At 42.9% G+C, this 21,678-nt stretch overlaps 1 protein-coding gene and 1 long non-coding RNA gene across 3 annotated transcripts in view; one reads left to right on the forward strand and one right to left on the reverse strand.

The window, feature by feature from the left end:
* Nucleotides 1-1,700: 1,700 nt before the first annotated feature.
* TRIB2 (tribbles pseudokinase 2) lies at nt 1,701-17,932 on the reverse strand. The gene is made up of 3 exons (XM_069973155.1): nt 16,845-17,932; nt 14,842-15,134; nt 1,701-4,066 (listed from the first exon to the last, which is right to left on the reverse strand). The coding sequence occupies exons 1-3, from the start codon at nt 17,112-17,114 to the stop codon at nt 3,598-3,600; spliced, it is 1,032 nt and encodes a 343-aa protein (XP_069829256.1). The 5' UTR covers nt 17,115-17,932; the 3' UTR covers nt 1,701-3,597.
* Nucleotides 17,795-21,678, forward strand: part of LOC138794503 (uncharacterized) — a 54,338-nt gene continuing 50,454 nt past the window's right edge. For both annotated transcript variants that reach the window (XR_011363458.1, XR_011363459.1), the window contains exon 1: nt 17,795-18,065. This is a non-coding gene — a long non-coding RNA (uncharacterized lncRNA). The remainder of the gene's footprint in view (nt 18,066-21,678) is intronic.

Below are 21,678 nucleotides of genomic sequence, written 5' to 3' on the forward strand. Positions count from 1 at the left end.
TAGAGGCTTGGGCAGTGAAATGGCAAATGAAGTTTAATGTGGATAAATGTAAGGTTATGCACTTGGGCCATAGAAATAATAAGTAGTTATGTGCTAAATAATAAAACACTGGGTAAAACTACTTCCGAAAAGGACCTGGGGGTATTGGTGGACAGTAAACTCAACTTTCGTGATCAATGCCAGGCAGCAGCTGCCAAGGCTAATAAAATAATGGGGTGCATCAAAAGAGGTATAGATGCTAAAGATGAGAACATAGTTTTGCCTCTCTGGAACTCTCTGCCACATGATGTTGTCATGGCCGATTCATTAAATAAGTTCAAGGGAGGCCTGGATGCTTTTCTTGAACAATATAATATTACAAGTTATGGGCATTAGATTTCCAATGATACGTTGGTCCAGGGATTATTCTGGTTGCCATTGGAGGCGGGAGGGAGTTTTCTCCCTGTGATGGGGCAATTGTCGTCTGCCTCATGGGGGTTTTTGCCTTCCTTGATCAACACAGTAGGATTTCCCTAGGTTGAACTTGGACTCTTGTCTTTTTTCAACCTTATTTACTATGTTACTAAATAAGCATTTTTGGTGAGTGCCGAGATTCTTAAATACATTTGTATGGTGTTATAACATCAATGTAACTTAGCTGCAATACTACACACAAACTGGAGGACAGTAGGGGAGCAGTTTCTGAAAGAAAATAGCTGTGCTTTTCTAACTTTTAGCCTAAGTGTCAGTCCGATGTTACCTTTTCCTGACCTTTAGAGATCAAGCATAGAGAAAAAAAAAAAAAAAAAAAAAAAAAAAGCAAAGCCTACCACACGAGGTTCAACCCTTTGCATAAAGCTCAACCCTGTTTGTAGTATCAAACTAAATAAAAAAAAAAAAACAAACACTTGTGTTGGGGGTTAAGATGTCCCAATCTGGGGACCTAAATGTTAATGCATTTTTATTAGGCTGTGTTCACACATTTGCTAATCTGTTGCTTTTCTAATTTATTTAGAGCCTAATCAAATATGTCAGCTCTGCAAGTTAGTCTAGTCTAAATGCAACATGATCAGCATTACCGAGCATCATTGGATCATTTAGGACAAAAACACTTGAAATGATGCCCGATAATGTTGGTCACATGGCAAAGACCAGACGGGCAATTTAGACTTAAGGGAGAAGTCAGTCCCAGGCAAGGATCTAACAGGCAGCAGGGGACAGCATAACATTAAAGGGGTTATCCAGCACTACAAAAACATGGCCACTTTTCCCCCTCTCTTGTCTCCAGATTGGGTGTGGTTTCAAACTTAGTTCCATTGAAGTAAATGGAGCCTAACTGCAAACCGCACCTGAACTGGAGACGAGAGAGGGGGAAAAGTGGGCATGTTTTTGTAGCGCTGGATAACCCCTTTAAAGTTTTGCTTACCTATTCCCCCAAACATGTGATGCACCATCTGACTGGCCCCAGTGTGTGTATATTCTGGGCTAATAGTTATGTGGGTGGTCCTACTTTGACAGCTCTTATACGCAGTTACAAGTGTCAATCATCGAGTAGGGCCACCCACTTTACTACTTAGTCCAGAAAGAAGGGTGAGTTACATGAATAAAATACACATATTGGAACTTCTCAATGCTTATTTTGCTACGGCCTTCCCCTTAACCAAATTAATATTTCATAAAATTGACAAGGAAAAAATAAAGATTTAGTTAAATATGCACAATTTATTGGAGATTAAGACAAAAACATTAAACCAAATACATAACATTCAAAGCACCAGAGGCAGTAATACCCCACCATGCACGTTTTATCACCAGTCTCTCATCTTACCAAGGATAGGAGAAATAAAAACAACCGGGTTTATGGGCAATAAGTAGGTTGCAAAAAATAAAATTCAAATTCCTTCCGATTCAGCACCATCTTGAGTATTTATTACTACTCCTTTATCAATAGCTACCAAAATAGAACCAAGGTCAGCTGCAGTTTTGTCATTTAGAAGTCAAGAATATTAGAATATAGACTGTCCTTAAAAAAATATCCAAGGAGGGGAGAAGTTTAAAAAAAAAAAAAAAAAAAAAGTTTTCCCATAGAAGGGGGGCAGGCAAACTGTTTCCCAGAATTCAAATGCCAAGTAGCTGTACACACATGCCACATACTACAATTAAGCACAAATTCAAGTAACATTTACATACTTAGAGAGTCTACATGTACCTACCCAAAAAACTGGACCATTTCACAGAACAGATACAAGCAGGTTAAATTGGAACAACTGAGGTACGGGATAAAAAACACAAATATTTATGCTTATATTTTATTATAGAGCAATACAGAGGTGGTGAGGGTAGGAGGGGGTGCCTGTTATAGTCAATACAAGCTAGAGAAAAAAAAAAAAGCCAAAATACACACAGGAAAAAAAATAGGAAGTGTTAAGTACAGCATGTAATATGTCATTGTAAGTCAACCCGTAATTTAATTGAAGTACTGGCTTAATACATCACTACTGTGACATTTTTCATGAAAATAAATAATTCTTGACAATACAAAAGGTGCACTTAATGCATGTCCGTGCAGGGGTGACGGGAAGGAACCGGGGGCGGGGGACCTTAGTGGATAGTCATAAGCTTATAAAACTATTTCCTTTGAAATGTTACGTAAAATAAACTCTCCCGACTTTTTTTCTTCTAGGATGATACGGGAGACGAGTTATTAGTAGGCCATCCCTTAGTAATGGCTCTGCAGCTTATCTCATATATATTTATATATATTATGTATATTTCTGGCTATAAGTGCAAGGTGGCATTAGAAGCCAGTAAATCCGAACCCTGTTTAAAAACGTTTCCAAAAAGGTAATATTGTCTGCCACAAGCATGAGAGAACGCATCGAAGAGGCCGAAACTGCTTCCTGTAGCAAACCCATCGAACAGAAGGAAGGAAAAAAAAATAATAATATGAATTACCTCCCTTAAGGGAACAAAGCATTAAAATGTCATTTCCTGACAGGAATATCAAGTAGTTTAGAATTAGATCAAATAAAAATAGGTATGAAAAAAAAAAAAAAAAAAATATATATATATATATATATATATATATATATATATATAACACCCACTTTTTAGGTCAGTGCATCTAACGTTGTGTATGTTTTTAGCTTACTGTACCAATTTGGCACAATAAAAAATAAAAATAAAAAGCCAATTGTACCTTCCCTGAACAATGGCACAAGGAAAAAAAAGAAAACAATTCTAACAGTGCGATGCCAGGATGTGCGTGGCAAAAACATTGACAAAAATTACTATTAAACAGGAGTGACAAAGCTGCACCGGAATTGGCTTGTGCAGTCTCCTTGGCTCCATACAGGGTGAAGCTACACTTTTATCCATGCTAGTTAAAAACAAACATAAAACACATTTATTAAAATAAAGACTAACTGTATAGCAGCCTTAATGCTACATGTGTAGAGTAGATCCTTGCGGACTCGTCTTCTCAAAACCAAGAAGCCCGGGCGGAGGCTTTAGCAGCCGCCATCCTGGGCCAAATACAGATTTTGAATACTAAGGTCCGGAAGGACTCCTTCATGTGGCCATGGTCACGTCAAGTACCGAAAAAGGAATGTCTTGTGCTCAGTTAAAAAAAGGGTCCGTTTCCTCATCCATATTGACATCAGGCACCAGTTGATCTGACACTTCCTTAGCACCATATCCTGAATTCAATGCATTGAAATCTGTGGAAAACCAAGGATGGTCCAGAATTTCTTGAGATGTGAGCCTTTCTGTTGGATCCCGACGGAGTATGCTACGTATAAGGCATTTCGCCTTAGGGGATAGGGTCTCTGGAATGTTGAACTGCCCACGACGAATTTTGCTGAACAAGGAGCTAGGTTCGATGTCGTGAAATGGGTATCGTCCGACCAACATGGTGTAGAGCATGACACCTAGACTCCAAACGTCGGCAGCTTTGCCTGAATAGCTACCATTTGTGTTAAGGATTTCCGGGCTCACGTAAGCTGGACAGCCATGCTTGTCCGAAAGAGAGTCATCGTGTCCCGATAGGACGTAGGCGTCTTCCAGGCTCTCCAATTTCACCTTAGTCCTGGAAGGAAAGAGAAGGACTACATTCAGTTCACAAGTCACAATAAAACAATGCATACACGCATAAATATACAAAAAAATAAGTAATCAGTATAAGCGGTCTGTAGTAACAAGATAGTTATTGGTTGTGGACAAATACTATACACAAAGGTCAACACAGAAAGTTGCTGAATAATCTATAACCGCAGAGGGCTTCCACAATAGTTCGATTCTTTACTGTAAGAGCATAGAGACCATGGAGGTCTCTCTCCAAGTATATTGTGATGGTTGGTTTGTTTAAAGTCTTAAAAGGACCCTTCAGTTTTATTATGATTATTTCTATAAAAAGTATCAGTGTTCCTTTACTGGATAAGGGTCTTTGATCCAGTGACTGGTGCCAATTTGGGAAGGGTTCCCCTTTAAAGCGAATGTGCCATTAGGTACATTGCTTTTTATTTATTTATTTATTTATTTATTCTTTTATTAGCCGATCGGCAGGGGGATCCCAGTGGCGCACTGAGCGGACCTGTCAAACCGTTGGGGTTGGGCAATGTTCTCCAAATCCGAACGCTCGGCATTTGATTAATCGCGGCTGCAGATGTTAGATGCAGCCCTAGGGAGACCAGGAGGAAGACTTGGATACAGACATTCGGAGAATGTTGCTAAACCCGAACAGTTTGACAGGTCTGCGCAACACTATTTACAAGGAATTATTATTTTTTTTTTTACACAGAAAAACCTCAGTCTAAAGGGGGATGCTTTTGTCCAGCCTAACAGATGTAGTTGAAGTAGAAGGATTAATATTTTTAACTTTACTAACTATATTGTCAGCCTTTATTATTGTAAAATCCTATTGGAGAACATAATGCAAGAGAATGACCAATATAGAAGATATAAGAGAAACAGATCGCAGGGAGACCAAACGATAACACTGCCGGCTGCTAGTAAAAGCACTCAATGCAGTGAAATCCTAGGTGCATTGCTCCCTGGGAAACAAATATGCAAGAGAGCCTGTGGAGCCTCATCGAAGAGTCTCGAAACACAGGACTAGCCAGATATCTCTCTAAGAAGGACCCAGCCAAGGTCCTTACAGGAGCCACTTCTTGGCTGGGTCCTTACCGGAGGGATATCTGTCTAATCCTGTGTTTCGAGACTCTTCGATGAGGCTCCACAGGCTCTTCTTTCGATATAGAAGACTGATGAATACAATTGTAAGAACCCTGGAACATGGTCGACGCTCTAGTTCATGGGTGCCAAACTCGGCTGTTGCAAAACGTCAATTCCAATCAGGCCAACAGCTGAAGGGCCACAAGTTTGACACTCGTTCTAGAAAAACGATATTCAAGAGGTCAGTATACATGGATGCATTATAGAATGACGTCACCTCAGCCCCTTTATACAGACGACATCTATAAATGTCTGTTTATTGGGGGGATACACCCGATCAATACTAGGACTGATTAGATTTCCTTTCAGGGCTGAAGTCATGAGCATGTCTGAAGAGGAAACAATTGAGCCTGTGAATGCTTCCCCATTAGTGGTGAATGAAACCGCAAAAAGCTTAACTCCGAGGCAGCCATGGCACTTAGAAGCAGGAAACGCATCCCTGTCTCCATGGTAACAGACAGGGATCCCCTACGCAAAGACAAAGGCACTTTGATGGGGAACTGAATTGCCGCATTCACTCTATAGACGACTGTAGAGTAACAAAAACAACTGGATCAATTAAATTGTTAGAAAACTATTTCACGGATCGACACCTCAGTCTTGTGCCCACCCCCCCCCCCCACCCCCCGTGACGGAGACCACACTCTAAGGTCCGAATCTGATCCAACCTCATGGATATCATGGAGGGTTTTACATTGAACATCCCTTCTAGGAGCTCCTACACAAGCGTTCGGAGGAGAGGAAGATTGAAGGAGGCATCTCGAAGAGTGAAACCTTAACGGAATTAATTTTCAAGGATTTCCCTTGCCTGTTTCCAAGGAAACCAAGACGTAGATTCCGTCTCTTAAGAATTACTGCTGTACTTCTGTGGTTTTCCCTCACTGGTAATGGAAAACATTTTGCATTCAGCTTCATCTCTAAAGACCTGGTAATGCCTTTCTGTATTTCAGCCCTCGAAGAGTCAAACACTGTTTATTACAGTAAGGGAAAAATAACACTGGGCGATGTAAGGACGGAGTCGCCACCATCTCAGAGGACAATATACATCCATCACTTACATGTTATTGGGTCTAAAATGTGTCTAAAAATGGTAGCCACCAACAGGTTTCTATAAAATGTATGTCCCCACCCAAAGCTGACCTCAATACTGCCAAGACAGCTCCTACTTAACCGAGCTGACTAGACTGAAACGACAAGGGTATTCGTTAGAGATGAGAGAGCCGGGCTCAGGTTCAGGTGCAAGTGAACCCGAACCATTGTCACAGTCTGTAGGGAAGGTGGAGACAGCCCAAGTCCCACCTGGAAAACAGGGATATAGCCTACGACCTAGACTTTATTGCTGTTTTTCAGGCAGGACTCTGGCTGTCTTCACCTTCCCTACGGAGCAGGCAGACCGTAGGATTCAACTGCTGATGGTTCAGTTTCATACGATCCTGAACCTCAACCCGGCTCGCTCATCTCAGTATTCATCCATAATATGGATAACACTTTGTCCTCCTCTATAGAAGACTGGACCTCATGATCATACACAGTTGGATAAAGAGACCAAGTTTTATTTGCCAAGGGGTTGAAACTATTGATGTCGTGGCCAATAGACATACGGTTTACCGGATAATCGTGCAGCCATTGGCTACCGCCTATGGGAATGGTTTGGACCACATCCTCGATGTGTCTTTGGTTACAACGTAACCTAGTTGCGCTCAAGGATTTTTATTTGCCATGGGTGAACATGCAGTTTCCATTAATTGATGGCAATGATATATTGTATACATTTATTAGTCTTCTAGCATGGTTAGTGTTGGGTTGCTCTTGTTTCCTAAACCCCCTCTAAGCAATTTAGGTTATGTTCACACTGAGGAATTGAAGGAGGAAGAAAGTTCTCTGCTTGAAATTTCCTCATCTTCAGCTCTGGCAGAATTTCAAACCTCCAACGACAACTTTATAGGATTACTCCAATGGAATCCGCTCTAAGAATTGACATGTCAATTGTTTGGGTGGAAAGCATATCCACGGTGGAACATTCCGGGTGCCATTTGAACAGTGGAAATCCCCAAGAACACAATGGGACACTGCGCTGTAGACATCTTACGGGAAAGAATTCCAAGCAGAATACGGATTCCGCTTGAAATTACTTTCCTATTCCTCAGTGTAAACATACCCTGACGCTTCCAGAGGGTCCAAAACAAAAGCCAAATGCCTGCAATATGGTAGACACCTTGTCGTTATGGATATGGTTACAATTAGGTCATCAAAGTCCAGCAAAGCTATGACAGCCCTGCTGTTATCACCTGTTCACTATACCATACCGCCCCCCCAACAAACAGTCAGTGAGAAGTCAGTCATGCCTTATTACGCGACAAGTGACCGGCTGAGATATACAGGGTCTAAAGTAAATCTACAGAACTCCATACACCCGTCTGCAGTCAAATGGACAATAACTAATCCCAGGTAGACAACCCTAACCTTAAAAAAAATAAATAAAGCCCAAAAGGAAACAGGCGCCAGCAATAAATTTCCAAAGGTATTTGTTTCACTCCTGGCTTTTATCCAGACCTGACTGGAAGCACCCTATTAACTATAGGAGGTGTGAAATTAGAACAAATGATGAACTATTCACCTACAATAAAGAAACCGCAGGCCGGCACATGTGTAACGTTACGACGGATGACATCACTGACGCAACTTACTAGTCTCGCTAACACATTATAAAAATAGATGACGTCTGCTGCGGACCTGCTGGAGGGGGCAGTAACCAGCCGTACAAGTCTAGAAGCCAGTGGGGTCATTTAAAGGAGCTTTTATTTTAACGGATAAAGTGTTTCACGGTGCTTGGTTGAGTCTGTAGGAAAAGAGCGATTTCGGTTCTGTGATGTGGACATACGCCTTTATATACTATCCCAGTCCTCCATATACCTGCGCTCAACTGGGATTAAGCTGTTGCAAGACCCCAATGGTGGTGGCGACAACATGCCCTATCCTTCTCTCCCTCGTACACATAAGTGTCTGATCAGAAAATAAATATTGTTTGGGATCAGCCCAGTTCTGCCCATTCCTTGAAGGAATATACATTTAGATAGGAGATACTGTATAATTACAAACATATTGAACTCTCCAGTAACGGACACCTATTAAAGATGACCTAACGCCTGCCGCCATGAGAGGCGGCCACGTGGCTCAGAATGCTTGCGATGCACAGCTCAGCGTGGCAAACAAACAGAGTGCTGAGCAATGGTCAAATCTACACATCGCTCATATAGGAATGTGCTGATCTGACGGCTTCCGTCATCTCCTCCACTCACTGCCAATACCACCCACCCCCCTACGACAAAGCTTGTTTATTCATACGCCAACATTGAAATTCAGGCTGCTGCCACAATATGACTAAATGTGGACTCAGCAGAACATCCCTCACCCAGCTGGATATATTACTGAGCTATGGCGGGAGGGTTGGAGGTGCAGCAACAACCCTGGAGGGAATACGAATGCAAAAAAAATAAAATAAAATTATGGTGATCCAAGCAGGAAAAATACTGGATAATGTCTGGGGCAGATATGCTGGAATTAAAGTAACAAGGTGATGATCCCAGCATTGCATGATTAAAATTTCCAATAAACGTTATTGTATGTCAAAAAGGGAAAGAGGATAAAAGCTCATGACAGGATAAGGTAAAAAAAACAAAAAAACGCATTTCGCATGCATAATCATGATCATGATTAAGCGCACATGCGCGTGAAACACATAGGTTTTCTGGCATATCCTGTCATGAGCTTTTATCCTTTTTCCCTTTTTGATATGCAATAAAGTTTTTTTGAAATTTTAATCTCGAGTGCTGGGACCATCAGTTTGTAACTTCCATTACCGTATTGGCAACTGGCCGAAGCCGTCCCCTTGCATCCTTCTTCCATGAACGGGGATCCTTCCAAATCTATGTGGAGGTGAGCTGACTACCACTATATCTTTTGTTGTTTATATGCCGGATTTAAAGCTAAACTCAAGTCAAAACAGGTATACAAAAAAAAAAAAAAAAATTTAGGCCGGTTTCACTCCAAATATAAAGACAGGTGTGCATGTAATAGACGGGTATGACACTGGTCCTAGGAAAAGTATAGATGAAACGGAGTGTGTGTGTGTGTGTGTGTGTGTGTGAGTGTGTGTGTGAGTGTGTGGGGTCTCTTCCATCTCTAGTAAATGGAACAGTGCACACGCTTAACCACCACTACATACATGCTATGGGTCTGCACATCATAGTAGGAATAAAGTGGCCAACCATTGGTAATATCAGGCAGTGACAGGAGCAATGGCCGCTCACATGCACTGCTGCTCCATTCACTGGGGAACAAGATAGCTTGTCATCAGAGGGCATACCAGTGGTGGGACCATCACCGATCAGCCGGAGACTCATCTAAAGTGATGATGAAAGTTGGTGGTCCCGATATAATTTACCTCTGCAACTTTTAGAAAGAGCCAAAAGGATGAGCAAACTCACAGCAGTTTTGGGTTTGCGTGAACCAAAACGCTCAATATTTGAATCCATTTGACGGTGGTGGATGCAGGCCTAAGGCCTTATTCACACGACCCGTACACTTGTCCATGATTGTGTGAATGAGGCCTAAGGGGCTCAAACCCAATCTTACTGTAGGTCCGCTTATCTTTTACCAATGAAGGGATAATTTGCAAGATTTTTGTATGCAACTATAACTTAACTCAGAGCTATCACTATGGGGGACAGAGTGTAAAACATGCAATTTTTTTGTTTTTGTCTTTTACTCAGCCGAATAGGACTAATACAAAAACTATGCGTAAGCTTGTGACTAGAATTCTCTCAGGATATTTTCAAAAATTGTACAAACATATTCACCTGGTGCTGACCAGACATAGGCCTGCACCAGTCTGGGCGACTAACAAAAAAAAAAAAAGTTGCGAATGAGAAATTTGGTGGAAATCCCGGATTGTGCAGCTTTTTGGGTGAATACTCAAAATAGGCAGATTTAAAAAAAAAAAACATTCGCCCGTTGAATACTGGTTTATAAATAGAACTTATCAAGGACCTATTTTTTGGTGAATCATTGGAATTTTCACCCATTTTTGTTCTAAGTCAATGGAATGCTCCAAAGGAAATGGGATGAAACCAACCGAGACGTCCTAAGAGGCCCGGATGAGCTTCCCATATGGGAACAAGGCCCGGCCGGCCCCCCACATGCAGCCAATTGTTAAAGTCCCATTCAATACGTGTTTGTCCACAAACCCAGCGGTGACGTAAATGCTCCATCTAGAGGTTTCCCGGGCCCGGGAAGCCGTCGCTCCGCTGACACATCATCATATTTTATGTAACCCAGATTACATTGTATTCTCTGCTAAAGCTGATTAACAATTTCCTCAAGCCCTGTTTGTGCTCCATTCAATATGACCGAGGTCAGGGAGGTTAGCACTACCCAAAGTAAATCAGCTGACTGCTATAAAATGACACAAGAAAAGCATTGTTACAGCCAAAGGAATCCAGAGGAGACTGCTCATTAGATGGAGCTGGCTTCACACCGAGCAAGAAAACATGACTGCCTCCACACAATGGCTGAGAGCCTCCATTACCATAGGAAAACATTGCCTCCTCGCAGAAAGAGACGCTCGCTAGTTAGCCATTACAATAGCCACAGAGGTTGTCACCCAACTTCCCACAGTCTCCGGCTGCCACTTACCTCTACAACACACACACAACCTTCTACAAGTCTTTTCGCTGTAATGTTTGTGTCAGTCTTCACTGTAGTTCTTGCATTCTATTCCTAATCTAGTAGTATGAACGAGGCAAAGGCGTCAACGGGCCAGAAAAAACTTTTACACAGCTCGCAACACATTGTAAATTTTAGAACTTTCCTACCAGGTACAGCAAAAGTGGTGCGACCCAGCGATGCCAAATATTCGGTTTAAAGTAAGTGAACTAATCATTGGTCTAAACCTAGACTAGACAAGTGTTTAGGGGAATGTTATATGTAAAAGGTATAACATTTTCTGGATTATCCCTTTAAAGAGTATTTGGGTGGGAAAAAAAAAATGTTCTCAAGTTAACTAGTGGCAGAACGTTATGCAAATTTGTATATTACTTAAAAAAATAAAAAACTCCCAGTATATATCAGCTGCTGTATGTCCTGCAGGAAATGTGTTCTTTCCAGTCCGACACAGTGCTCTCTGCTGCCACCTCTGTCCATGTCAGGAACTGTCCAGAGCAGGAGAGGTTTTCTATGGGGATTTGCTGCAGCTATGGACAGAGGTGGCAGCAGAGAGCACTGTCAGACTGAAGAGAATAAACCACTTCCTGTAGGACATACAGCAGCTGATAAGTACTGGAAGACTGGAGATTTATATATATAGAAGTAAAATTATGAATCTATACAACCTTCTGGCACCAGTTGATTTAAAAAAATAAATAAATTATATATATATATTAAATATTGGGAGTACCTCTTTAATTTTGCATTATGCCAAGCAAACTGTAGCCATATTTAGACTGATAATGGGATCAATTATTACATAGATAAAGTATACCAGTAGTGATGGAAACCCCCAATGTTCAATGAGATATCCTAGAAGCAAGCAGGTATAGCATTGCCCTCTATGCAATGCATTATGGACACTTATTGGAAAATATTAACCAGATACCGATACATTACTAACGGACCAAGAATTAGGCTTCGGGGCCGCCCCTGAAGACTATGAAAACCATTGGAAAGAAAGTAAATTTGGGGCCAGTATTTTAGAAGCCAAAAGGAAACAATAAGCATGTAACCATGTATACACAATAGCCATCAGCATCCCATGGATGCCCCCATACCTGGCATAACATCATACAGATCTTACCCCCCCACCCCCATCAATCTTTATACCAGTATATTCCTCCACCTCCATTGTTCTATAACCCCGCAGATGCTTTAAGGGATTACACAGTCATGACGTAGAATGAACTAGAGGGGAGTCTGGCCCAGACATGGCAGCTACGCAATGATCTGTGATGTGATCTCCAGAAACCTTACAAGGGACGCCCGACATGGTAGGATAATGGTGTCGGGAATAGTGGAGCACATAGGGCCCTATTACAGGGGACGATTATCGTGCGAAAAATCGTTCGAATTTAAACGATAATCGTTCTGTGTAATTGCGGGCAACGATCGAAAAATCGTTCGTATGTCGTTGATTTAGATTGCTAATCGTTCACTGTAATCCCATTCGTTCGCTCAAGCTCCGCATTTGTTCACTAATCGTTCAGTGTAATTGCACATTGTTCATTGTTCCGCTGGGATCAGAAGGCGTAAACGATCATAGTAACAATCGCAATAACGATCATGACTAACGACTATCGTTCTGTGTAATATGGTGAACGATTACAGGTCAACGATAAACAACCTCATTTGCGATCGTTTATCGTTAAAAATCGCTTTGTGTAATAGCACCCATAGTCCTGATCGATGAAAGACGACCTGTTACATTACGGAAGCCAATTTCTATACTCAACCTGTAAAATCTGCCTGTCAGGCTGAGGGGCAGCCATTGGCCGGCTATAGCCTTCACAGGGCCGTGTTACAATGGTGCAGCCGGATCACACTGAGCCGAGTCCCGGCACCGCGGCAGCTCACACCTATTCACCGATACCCTCTACCATTCTCTTCTGGCCGCTTCACGCAGAGAATATTTAACCACAAAGGTCAAATCTTGAAACGCTACTAAATAGGCCATTACTGTAATCACCCGCTCAGATCCGGGAGCACGTCTTATGCGCTATACTCCGGGGAGAAGGAGAAATAAAATGGATTATAAGTAAAAGGAGGCGCTGGCGGGAGTCCTTCTCACATACGCTTATAGATATAGCACAGCTTAGGTGTCCTTTTAAAGGGGCAGTTCACAAAAAAAAAAAAAAAAAAAAATTCTTCTTCCAAATCAACTGGTGGCAGGAAGTCCAAAAAATTACTCCAATTAAAAAATGTCAAATCTTCTAGGCTGCTGTATGTCCTGCAGGAAGTGGTGTATTCTTTCCAGTCTGACACAATGCTCTCTGCTGCCACCTCTGCCTCCAGAGCAGCAGCAAATCCCTATAGAAAACCTCTCCTGCTCTGGACAGTTCCTGACATGGACAGAGGTGGCAGCAGAGAGCACTGTGTCAGACTGGAAAGAACACACCACTTAAAGCAGGACTACAGCAGCAGCTGATAAGTACTGGAAGACTACAGATTTTATTTTTTTTTAATAGAAGTAACAAATTACAAATCTCTGGCAACAGTTGATTTAAAGGGAAAAAAAGTTTTTGTGAACAACCCCTTTAACTCTACATACAGCCTTATAGAAAATTATATTTTATCAGTGCAACTGTGCCAGCTTAGGCTGGGTTCACACTACATTTTTGCAACCCGTTTTCATCCAGTTTTTTTGCAAAAACGGATGGAAAAATGGATAGAAAAACGGATGCATGTGTGCCTCAATTTTTCCATTGACTTCCATTGTATAAAAAAAAAAAAATCTTGTTTTTAGCGGACACAAAAATGAGGTCGACCACGTTTGTGTAGGCTCAAAAAAAAAAAAAAAAAAAAAAAAAAAAGGATCCGTTTTTTTTTTTAATAATGGAAAAACTGATGAACAAATGCACACAGTTGCATCTGTTTTTTTCAAGTTTTTTTGCAAAAAATGAATTGCAAAAACGTAGTGTGAACCCAGCCTTACTAATATCTAAGAGCTGCACCTTATTCCCATTCATTATCTCAATTCAAAACCTAGAATGCTGCAAAACTGCCATAAAGCATATTATGTGAACGCAGCCTTACAGCTTCCAAGTACAACCGTGTTCACATGACACATCATACATTACAACTAACGTAAAAAAAAAATAAAAAAGTCACATGTCCACATTCCTGAAGGAAAGCAGAATGATTTATCCCATGGGAAGATGTCATTGTTAATATAGTAAGTGGCCGGAGTATAACGCTGCTGGATAACCTATGGCTGGAGCCTCTTACTAGCCCACATTCCAGGCATTCCCAACAGTACACACCGTATACTGCCGGCAGAGCCCTAGGGGAGACTCCTCTTTGTTCTCTGTGAGGATTTGCTACTTGCTCTGGACAGTTCCTGACATGGACAGAGGTGGCAGCAGAGAGCACTGTCAGACTGGAGAGAATACACCACTTCCTGCAGGACATACAGCAGCTGATAAGTAATGGAAGACTGGAGATTTAGAAGTAAATTACAAATCTATATAACTTTCTGAAACCAGTTGATTTGAAATAAAGGAGAACCCATTTAAACCTTATCAAGTGCAATTAGCCCTTCTACCCACACAGATTGCAAGCTCTTAGGGCTAGAGCTCTTTTTTTTCTCCATTATATGGCAAGTGCATTGTAACCGTGAACAGAGGTGCTATGTAAATACTAGTAACATTGTTGTCCTATTGTTCTTACCAATAGTATCCAATAAAAAGACAATACATGGAGGGTGCAGGTTGTAGCAGAGCCGCCATGTGTTTGCCATCTGTTCTATAACAATACCCACCGCACGGTTCACCACAAAGCAGCTCCGCAAAAAGTTGAGTTGAACACATTCAACTCTGCTACACCCAGATGCAAACAATGAAGCATCACCTAGATGGATCTTACCGTTCTTCGTCGTTGAAGACAAATTTCCTAAGTTTGAGGTCTCGCAGCACCACCCCTCCGTCGTGACAGTGCGCTACGGCCGACACGATCTGATAGAAGAGCCGGGCCGCTTCTTCCTCTTTGAGCTTTTTGCAGGTACGAACAAAAGAGTGCATGTCCCCATGGCTTCTCTCAAAGAACACGTAGGCTTTAGTCTCTCCAAGGAGGATCTCAGCTATTTGGTTAATGTTGCTGTGAATAGGTAGACAAAAACAGGGCGCCAAGGACTCCTGGTAGCAGCGAATATCGAAAACCTGCAGAGGGGGGAGAGACAAAGGGAGTGAGACAAGAGTGGCAGCAGACACAAGCCTCACGTGGACTAGAAGTTTAATGGGTGTGAATAGGAACCAATGCGTCCTGAAACAGGGTGATATACCTCCATATAATCTAACAGGGTGCCATACCTTCTTAGTAGCTAACATAATAATATTTGTATTTTTTATATATTTATTTTCCTCCCTATGTGTCCTAAACCTAAGTGATAGACCTTCCTTTTAAATATATATACTTAAAAATATATTTTTTTAATAAAAACTTTATTAAATGATTAAATGTTTTTTTTTATATTCATTGTTAATTAAAAAAAAAAATAATATATATATATATATATATATATATATGTCAGACCTGTTTGTGTGTATTCCACGTGACCTGAAACAGGTCTGATTACACACACACATATATATATATATATATATATAAATTTTCTTCTCTCCTTTCTGGCTTCTTCCTGCATATGGGTGACATACAGAAGGTGACGGACTTTATATAATAATGGGATCCCTTTAAGACACCATGGGGTTAAACCAAGGCAGGTCCAGGGGTCTCAATAGCAACAGTGCCAAAAAGCAAGCACCTAGAAGTTGTCTCATTTTCTAAACTCATTCGGTGCAAGGGCCCATGTTGTAATAGCACATAGCGATCCTGGGGCCCAGACTATATAGACCTTCACAGCAGCACAAGGTGTCACCATAAGGCTTCTAGGTGAGAATGCAGTGCCTTGTAGGCGGCCTATAGATCCCTAATTCACACTAGTAGTGCCGCCATATAGTAGTGCTGCATACAGAAGGTTTTCTTTACCTTCTTCAGGAGGAATAGTATAATTTAAGAAATCCGCAAAAACAAAAACACTAAAGTAATAAAACTAAAAATAACTCTACTATAGCTGCAAAACCTCAAAACACAACAATAAAGCAAAAATTGCAGCATATGTCACCAGCCCGGCGGCTGCAGCGAGGACACTCCGCACATAGAAGATGCAATAGAATTCAGAGATGTCAGCAGCACACAGAGCCATCCTGCACGATGGGGCCGACACTCCGCTCCCCGGGCGGCTTATGCAACTCAGGGGGATGAATTTCTACTAACTTTAATTAGAATTTTTTTTTTTTTTTTTTTTAAATGAGCGGTATTCATAACCACCAGCATTATAAATCCATCCCGATAGACCGCCATTGGGAATTCGGTGACCCTGGTCTACAGCCGGCAATGACATCATTCCGGCCCCCATTGTTTATGAATGAATGAATGGAGGAGAGCGGCTTTTCTACAGGAACAATGAATGGAAACACAAGCAGAAGGGACGGATACTTTGTACTCTTTTAGGTGGGATCCAGATATTGCAAAGGGGGGCACCCCGCCTCTACAATGGCTCCTTTGATCCGGATGCCACCAGGTACCCTCATAAACGGGGTCTTTGTTTTTTCGCAGCTGGTAGCAAATGAAAGATCAAAGCGGGATCGTTTACCTGAAGTTATGTGCACACCTGCAGACTCGAAAAAACGGGGAGGGAGGGGGGAGGGGAGCATGCAAAACTACAATTCCCATCATGCCTGGACAGCCGAAGGCTGTCCAGGCATGATGGGAATTGTAGTTTTGCACCAGGTGGAGAGTCAAGCTTGTAAGATCGACAGCCCGGGGACAATTGCACTGAATTAAAGGGCTTAAAGGGATTGTTCATATACCTTACAGAGTAGTTCTTCTCCGCTATGCAGATGCACCGCTCGGAAAACGTGGTCTCCCTCCAGAGGCTCCAACAATAAGTATTTCCCAACGCAGGAAACGCAATGCGACGAGTTGGGAGTCTCTGGGGGGCTCGGGGAGCCGAGGTTGGGGCTGAAGCTCTGGCTGGGCTCGCTGCACCTTATAGACGACAACTCTTCAAAATCCTGGGTCTTATTCCTAGGTCGCCCATACCTTGTGATCGATATAGGGTTCGACCTTTGTATGTTCATGAGTATGAAAGAGCAGCCAAATCCAAGGCTATTTTGGAGGGGGGGGGGGGGGAGGGGGGAGATGATGCTGAGGACTTTGTGCTTTTTTTTTCCAAGAGAACAAAATTTAAAGGGATTGTAGAGTTGTTAGAAAGAAAAAGCCAATTAGATCAGATTTAAGGAAAAAAAAAAATGTTTGATCCGGTTCTTGTGCAAAATCCAATGGGGGAGAAAAACTGTAAGTGGAGAAACCAACGGTGACCGGAAAGAAGAAGCCGAAGAGGAGAGCAAATCCCAAGGAGGAGGGAGATGGAGCTGCGGGTCTTCTCGTCACTTGACAATAAGAAAGTTGACTGTAGATGGCGTGTGGAGGCCGGTAACGGTGCAGCGATGGGTGAGGCGGCAGCAGCGGGCACACAACGGGCAGAGGGGGCACAATGGGCAAGTTCAGCCAAGGACAGACGAGGGAAGATGGAAGGCGAAGTGTGTGCGATCTCCCTGCAGCAGCGGCGGCTTCTTGTGAGGAGGGAGAAGAAGGGATGGCTCAGGCCGATCCCTTTCAGCAAGACATCCTCCTCCTCCTCCTCGGTGCGCGGTGTCTTACGTGGCCGGGAAGATGTGTCCCGTGCGCCTGTCCGTGTGTGTGAGGGAGAGTGTGTGCGCCCCGTACGCTGCCTCACTACTCAATGCCAGCCGGTGCACGAGCTGGCCGCACCAGCCGAACAATGGGGAAGCGGCTCCGCCCCTTTCTGCCGGACTCCTCTCTCCTGATTGGTGGGAAAGAGCCGTCAGTCATTCGTCGGGAGCCGTTTTTTTCCCGCCCATCGGAGCGGCACAGTGTCCTCCGCTCCATTCTAATCCTGTAGCGAAAAGGAAATAGAGCATTAAGAGCCGTATCCCTCCGCGCGCGGGGGGTGAGTGAGCAGGCTCAGGTGATCCCGGGGCCGCCGTGTGGTGATGGATGCTTTCTAGGTAAAGGGAAAATAGTGCGGCTTGTTGTTTCTCCCCCGGGGGAAGAGAGCGCAGGCTTTCAGGTCAATGTAGTATAATATTCTGTGTCAGCAGTGGATGAGGATATATACAGCACGGAGATATGTGTATATGTCTCCTGCAACAGCTGAGAGGGTTACTTGTTTAGTTATAGGCTGTGAGGGCATGCTGGGAGTTGTAGTTTTGGGTCAGATGGCCAGTCACACGTAGGGTAAAGGCTAAATAAATATATATATATATATATATATATATATATATATATATATATATATATAGCCAGTCACACAATGGGTAAAACAAATATATATATATATATATATATATATATATATATTTGTTTTACCCATTGTGTGACTGGCTATATATATATATATATATATATATATATATATATATATATATATATTTATTTATACACACACATATACATATATATATATATATATATATTTAGCCTTTACCCTACGTGTGACTGGCCATCTGACCCAAAACTACAACTCCCAGCATGCCCTCACAGACTATGACTAAACAAGTAACTCCCCAGCTGTTGCAGGACTACAACTCCCAGTATGTCAGAGCCTGCTGGGAGTTGTGGTTCTTCCGCCCTTGGTTGGGTATGGCGGGGTCAGTCACAGCCTTTATTAGGCCCCATTCACACTTCTATTACTGGTGACAGAATGTTCGGGTTCCATGTTTTCAGCTGCGCCCGTACGCTCTGCGATTGATTCCCTGCGGCCGCAGAAGATGGATGCCGCCCTCAGGTTGTCATGGATACAGTCTATGGCTCTCTCCATGTGTTCCAGGACACCATAGGGGAATCAGTCACAGAGCGTACGGTTGCGGAACCCGAACATTTTGACTGGTCTGCTGGACGCCCCCTATTACAGAACACACTGGCTGCGGCTGCGGACATCTAGAACTAGGGGGTCACCACAGGATGTGTGCAGTGAGGAGGCCAATAACTGAGAATAGGAGAGTGGTATCCTGCCCGGCTGGGAGAAGACACTCCTCTCATCTCCCTACAAAGAGAACAGAAATGGTGACTGCACCTGACTGTGCTCATCCTGAGTATAATAACTTACCTATATACAGCACCAACATATTCTGCAGCACTGTACACGGCTTGTCATCACTCACATCAATCCCTTTCTCCACTGGGTCTCACAATCTAGTTTGATTTAAAAAAAAAAAAAAAAAAAAAAAAAGTAGGAAACCCACACAAACTTGGGGGAAACCCACATAAACATGAGGAAAACATACAAACATGTAGGAAACTCGCACAAACTTGGGGGAACCCATATAAACATGGCAGAAACCCACAGAAACATGGGGGGAAACCCATATAAAGATGGGGGGAAACCCACACAAACATTGGAAAAACATATATAAACATGGGGTGAAACCCACAGAAACATGGGGAAACCCATATAAACATGGGGGCAAACCGAGGGTATGTGCACACATCAGAAATGTGACGGAAAATCGGTTGCGTAATTCGTGCCCCCTCGCGGACTGCGGCGTGCGCGTGCGTCTCTGCCCATGTCATAGACTCCATTCTATGCACGGGCAGATTCTGTCGTCCATCCAAAGAATGAACACGTTCATTCTTTGGACGGATGAAGGAATCCGCCCGTGCATAGAATGGAGTCTATGACACGGACGGAGATGCGCGCGGCGAATTACCCTAGAGATTTTCTGTCATATTTCCTCAGTGTGCACATACCTAAACATGGGAAAAACCTATATAAACATAGGGGTAAACCCACACAAACATGGGGGAAACCCACACAAACATGGGGGAAACCCACACAGACATGGGGGAAACCCATAAAAACATGGGAGAAACCTACATAACAATAGGAGATACCTATATCAACATGGGGAAACCCATATAAACAGGGGAGAAACCCACACAAAAATGGGGGGAAACCCACATAAACATGGGAAAAACCTATATAAACATGGGGGAAACCCAAATAAACAAGAGGGATACCCATACAGACAAGGGGGAAACCGATATAAACATGGGGGAAACCCACATAAACATGGGAAAAACCTATGTCAACATGGGGGAAAACCATATAAACATGGGGGAAACCCACAAAAACATGGGGGAAACCCATTTAAACATGGACTGGAGAGAGTGGAACGGCTGCACATCCCATCTATGGCTGACACTAATGCCGCTAGGCCTATATTAAAAATCAACACCAGAGTGTCTGTATATGAATTGATCAAGCCATATTGCCCCGTGTACCACCGCGCAGGTCCTCTGGTCCACACGGGTCCCTACGCTAACTCCACACCGTGTCGGTCAGCGACCGCCAACCCCGCAAAGCGTGCACATGCAGGGAAGGGAGGCCATGGAACGGCCCTGCAACCCCAATGTCACAGGACCAGACCCAAAAAGCCCCACCAAAACCCAGCCAGCACCATCGGCGGGGAAGGCTGCCCCCAAACGACACAAGTATGTCGGGGAAACATGGGGGAAACATACAAGCATGAAAAAAAAAAACACGTAAACACCGGGGAAACATACAACCTCCTTGCAGATGTCTTTATTGAACCCCCAGTACTGCAGGACGCCAATACGAACCACTGAACCACTATTTCCTCTGGTAATCCTTCTATGGGAGCTGCTTACAGATGCTTCTCAGCAGATTCCAGTAATTTCAGTGGGATCCACCAACAATCGGATATCCCCCCAATATCTGGTGTCAGGGGGATCATAGATGAGACTGGGGGTTGTATTTCTGGTAAGGCGCTTATTAATGTTACTATCATAGTATCAGGAGAATGTTCCTCGTTACATATCATATCGTCCACATAATGTGTAAAGAAGTTGTTTTACCGAAATTGTTCTAAGCGCAAGTTAAAGGGGTTATCCACCATTAGATAAACAAGGGCACTTTCTTCCAGAGACAGCACCGCTCTTGTCTCCAGGTCAGGTGGAGTTTGCAATTAAGCTCCATTAACTTCAATGGAACCAAGTTATAGAACGTAACAGCAATCTTTGCAAGCTAAGTGCTTTTATATTGTATTTGTTAGCGAGTTTTAGAGCGTGCGAGTTTTTGATCTGAAGTGTGTTTTTGTCTCAAGTGTGGGACTTTAATATTCTGGGACTTTAGATTCAGGGAGTTTTAGAGGAAAACAAATTGTTTACTTGCTTTTGAATACATTGTTTGCTTTTGATGCTTGTTTTTGTTTTGTTCAGTTATACATAATATCCCCATAAAAATGAGCGCCATGTTTGACAATGCGGTCCAATGTACATCTTGTGCGATGTATGCAGTCCTTGATCAACCGATCGAGGGTGCATACCATTGTGGGAGATGTGTGCATGTTGCTGGTTTGGAAGCCCAGATCCTGGATCTAAATGAGCAGCTGCAACGATTGAGATACATTGGCAAACTGGAAAGGGGTCTGCTGCTCACTGAGCAAGCGCTCCAAGGGGTAGATGGGGGAGAGAGTGATAGCATGGAAGTACAGAAGGAAGAGGCAACTAGTTGGGTCACAGTTAGAAAACGGGGTAGAGGGAAGAGTGTGAGGGAGGCCAGTCTTGATCTGGCACACCCCAACAAGTTTGCCAAATTGG

The sequence above is a fragment of the Dendropsophus ebraccatus genome, chromosome 6, assembly GCF_027789765.1.
Source record: "Dendropsophus ebraccatus isolate aDenEbr1 chromosome 6, aDenEbr1.pat, whole genome shotgun sequence".
NCBI lineage: Eukaryota > Metazoa > Chordata > Amphibia > Anura > Hylidae > Dendropsophus > Dendropsophus ebraccatus.